This window comes from Corvus brachyrhynchos, unplaced genomic scaffold, assembly GCF_000691975.1.
Source record: "Corvus brachyrhynchos isolate BGI_N302 unplaced genomic scaffold, ASM69197v1 scaffold137, whole genome shotgun sequence".
In the NCBI taxonomy this organism is placed as follows: domain Eukaryota; kingdom Metazoa; phylum Chordata; class Aves; order Passeriformes; family Corvidae; genus Corvus; species Corvus brachyrhynchos.
In genome coordinates this window covers 63,619-66,793 of record NW_008238830.1, presented here as the reverse complement: position 1 = coordinate 66,793, position 3,175 = coordinate 63,619, and the positions used below count along the sequence as shown (strand labels likewise).

General features: G+C 48.5%; 1 protein-coding gene across 1 annotated transcript; it reads left to right on the top strand.

Moving 5' to 3' along the window:
* The first annotated feature begins 1,073 nt into the window (after positions 1 to 1,073).
* On the top strand, positions 1,074 to 1,970 carry LOC108447614 (schlafen family member 12-like). The gene is given in 1 exon segment (XM_017738109.1): positions 1,074 to 1,970. A coding segment is annotated over 1 exon segment (897 nt).
* The last annotated feature ends 1,205 nt before the right edge of the window (positions 1,971 to 3,175 follow it).

Genomic DNA, 3,175 nt, shown 5'->3' with positions numbered 1-3,175 from the left:
GGCCGGGAGGAATCGGCCGCGGCTGCGGGGATCGGGGATGTGCTTTGGACGTGACTTCAGGGCAGTGCCAGAGCGCCCCAGCAATTCCCATCATTAACCCGCGGCCTCCGCACCAGCCCGCTCGGACCTGACTGCCCTTGCAATAAATGATTTTCATTTTCACTTTCGTTTTCCAATGTTTCCTTTTTTCCCAGGTTTTCTTGGTCCCGATACCGTGCCTGTCCCCTTCTCTGCATGTCCAGTGAAGGGTAACGGAGCTGGGGAATGGTCCGAAGCACGTTTGATAAGGAGCGGCTGAGGAAGCTGGGGGAACTCAGTCTGGAGAAAAGGAGCTCAAGGGGGACCTTCTCGCTCAGCACAACTCCCTGACAGGAGGGTGCAGCAAGGTGGGGGTTGGGCTCTGCTCCCACAGAACAAGGAGTGACATGAGGGGAAACAGTCTCGAGTTGTCCCAGGAGAGGTTTAGGTTGAATACTGGGGAAAAGTTTCTTCAGTGGAAGGGCTGTCCAGCTCTGGCTGCAAGGCCAGTGGTGGAATCACCATCTGTGGAGGGATTTAACAGATGTGTAGATGTGGCACTTGGGGACATGGGTTAGTGGTGGCCTTGGCAGTGCTGTGGGAACAGTTGGACTTGATGGTCTCAAAGGGCTTTCCTAACCCCAACGATTCTCTGATAATCATGAAGTGTTTTTAATAATGTATCCTTTCAGGATCAGGATGGCCAGCCAGGAGGGGCAGCTGCTGATTGATTTGAACACAAGCTATCCTGATGTGATGTAGTTACTGGTTATTGATTGTAGTTAACTCTTTTAGGAAAGAGTTCCAGAAGGAAGAAGTATAGCAATCAGAAAACAGAACAAAAGGTCTTTTCCATAGCAGTGTGTGCATTGCTGAATTCAGGAGGACGAATAGTGAGGATGGAGAGTGAGGACAGGAATTACTGCTTCTGGGAGCATGGCATTTGTGACACTAACATAAGAGACGAGCCTCAGGGTTGCATTGGCAGCAACAAAGGCCTCTGAATACTTTGCATGGATGCAGCAGGGGAGTCACCTGCTGTTTTTTGTTAAAACATGGAGCTGTGGAGCCCGGAACAGGGAGCTGCAGCCACAAAGCTGCACCTCTGCAGCTCGAGCACTGATTTGTTTTATAGGTCCGGCACTTTGGTTTATCCTGTGACTTCCAGAGAAGCCCCTGAATTCCTGAGGAGGAAAGACTCTGCCAAGTGCCGCAATGAGAATGGACTGAGCCCCAAGAGAGCTCAGCTGAGTTTTGATGGGGGAGCAAAAGAGACTCCTCTGAACATCCAGGAGCACAACACCCAAGAGGCCGTGGCCAGGTTTAGAAAGAGAGATGAAGTGCTGTTTGGGGAGGTCCTGGCTTTCACAGAGGCAACACATATTGAATTTAAGGAATACAGTACAAAGAGTACCTTGTAATAAATAAGAAAAAACCTTCCTAAATATGTCTCTGCCTTTGCAAACACTGAGAGTGGATATTTAGTTTTTGGTGTGGATGACGATGGTAAAGTCACCAGAGCCCACACTAACGTGGTGAAAGTAGCCTTAGAACAAACAGTGGCCAATACCATTGGCTCAATGTCTGCCCATCACGTCTGTGGCTCTGGGTCTGGTGTGCAGTTCCAGATACACATCCTGGGTGTTTATGACCAAGCAGGCTTTTCACAGGGCTATGCCCATGCTGTGCACATTGAACTGCCCTGCTGCCCTGTGTTCAGTGGTGACCCTCAATCCTGGATGGTGCTGGGTGTGGGCAGGGAGGAGATTGTGGGGGACTGGGGCCGGGCACTGACCAAAAGACTGAGCATCAGGAAATGGGTGGAGCTCATGACAGCTGCAGACCCAGATAAAACCTTCATTTATGTTAGTGTCAACTTCATTTCTGTATTGTGCTGTGAATGTTCAGGAGGAAAGATCAACTTGTTTTCTGGGTGTTCTCACCAAACCTAGGAAGGGCCCTTTGACCCATGCCCAGCCACAGGAACCGGGATGATGGTGCAGTTACTGGCCTGCAGTGGCACCTCTATCCCTGAACCTGTTCAACAGGACTTCTTGAAGCACTACCAATCATAGAATCATGGAGTGGTTTGGGTTGGAACTCAATTGCCCATGAGATACTGGATTGCCAGGCTTTCCTTCCTCTGGAAAAGGGCCATCATTTGTGGTCAGGCGTCTTGGTCCCAAAGTGGGATTCTGCCTCCTAAATTTGTGAACATTGGAGGATTACTCCCAGATGAAAGCTGCCAGGATCTGCCTGGCCTTGGACTCCCAGGGACTGTGTCTCAACTGCCCCTGAGACAGTGCGTTGCATGGCTTTCCTTCCTGTGGAAAAGAGCTGTCATGCTCCTGGGGCTAAAAGTGGGATTCTGCCTCCTAAAATTGTGAATGTCGGAGGATTGTTACAAGATGAAAGCTGCCAGTAGCTATGGCTCTGGCTGGCTTTGGACTTCTGGGAGCTGCCTCTGAACTGCCCCTGAGACACTGAATTGCTAGGTTAGGTGTAGTTTGTAAGGGGAAATTGTTAGGGCAGTAGTTAGGGTAGTTAAAAATGGTAATTTTTATTTATATATATAAACTTTTATAAAAATTGATTTCCAAATACAACCCTGTATCTACCGTTTTATATGCAGGATCTTAGAGTATAAGAAATTCAAAATTCAAAAAGAAAATCAAGATATTTAGGGTTCGAAAATACAAATGTAACTTTTGTATATGTAAATTAAACAATAAAGGGCTTGAGAACGGGTGAAAATATGATCTCTATGAAGGCAACAGAAAATAGCTCTGCGTATTCAGAGCTTTTTTGTGTGTCACTCTAAGACAAAGGCTGAGCTCTTGGTTGGCACTTAAATCGCTGCTGCCACCTGGTGATAAGCACGAGATACTGCGTATATACGCTATTCAATCACTCAGTAGTGTCACCTGCAGACTAAAAGCGGTACTGCAACTAAGAAATGGTGTGGTGGTTTAGCCGTTTGGAAAAACCTTCTGTGACCGGCACAGAGCCTGTGGTTGATAGACAGGTCGTTAGACCAGTTAAATAAGCTGGTAATGCCTCCGTGACGTACCTATTTAAAGACGAGGAAACGCGAGAAGTTCCGTTTTCCTGCTCCCCCGTCGAGGGGTGGCGGGGGGGGGCGGCCCGACGCCCCTGC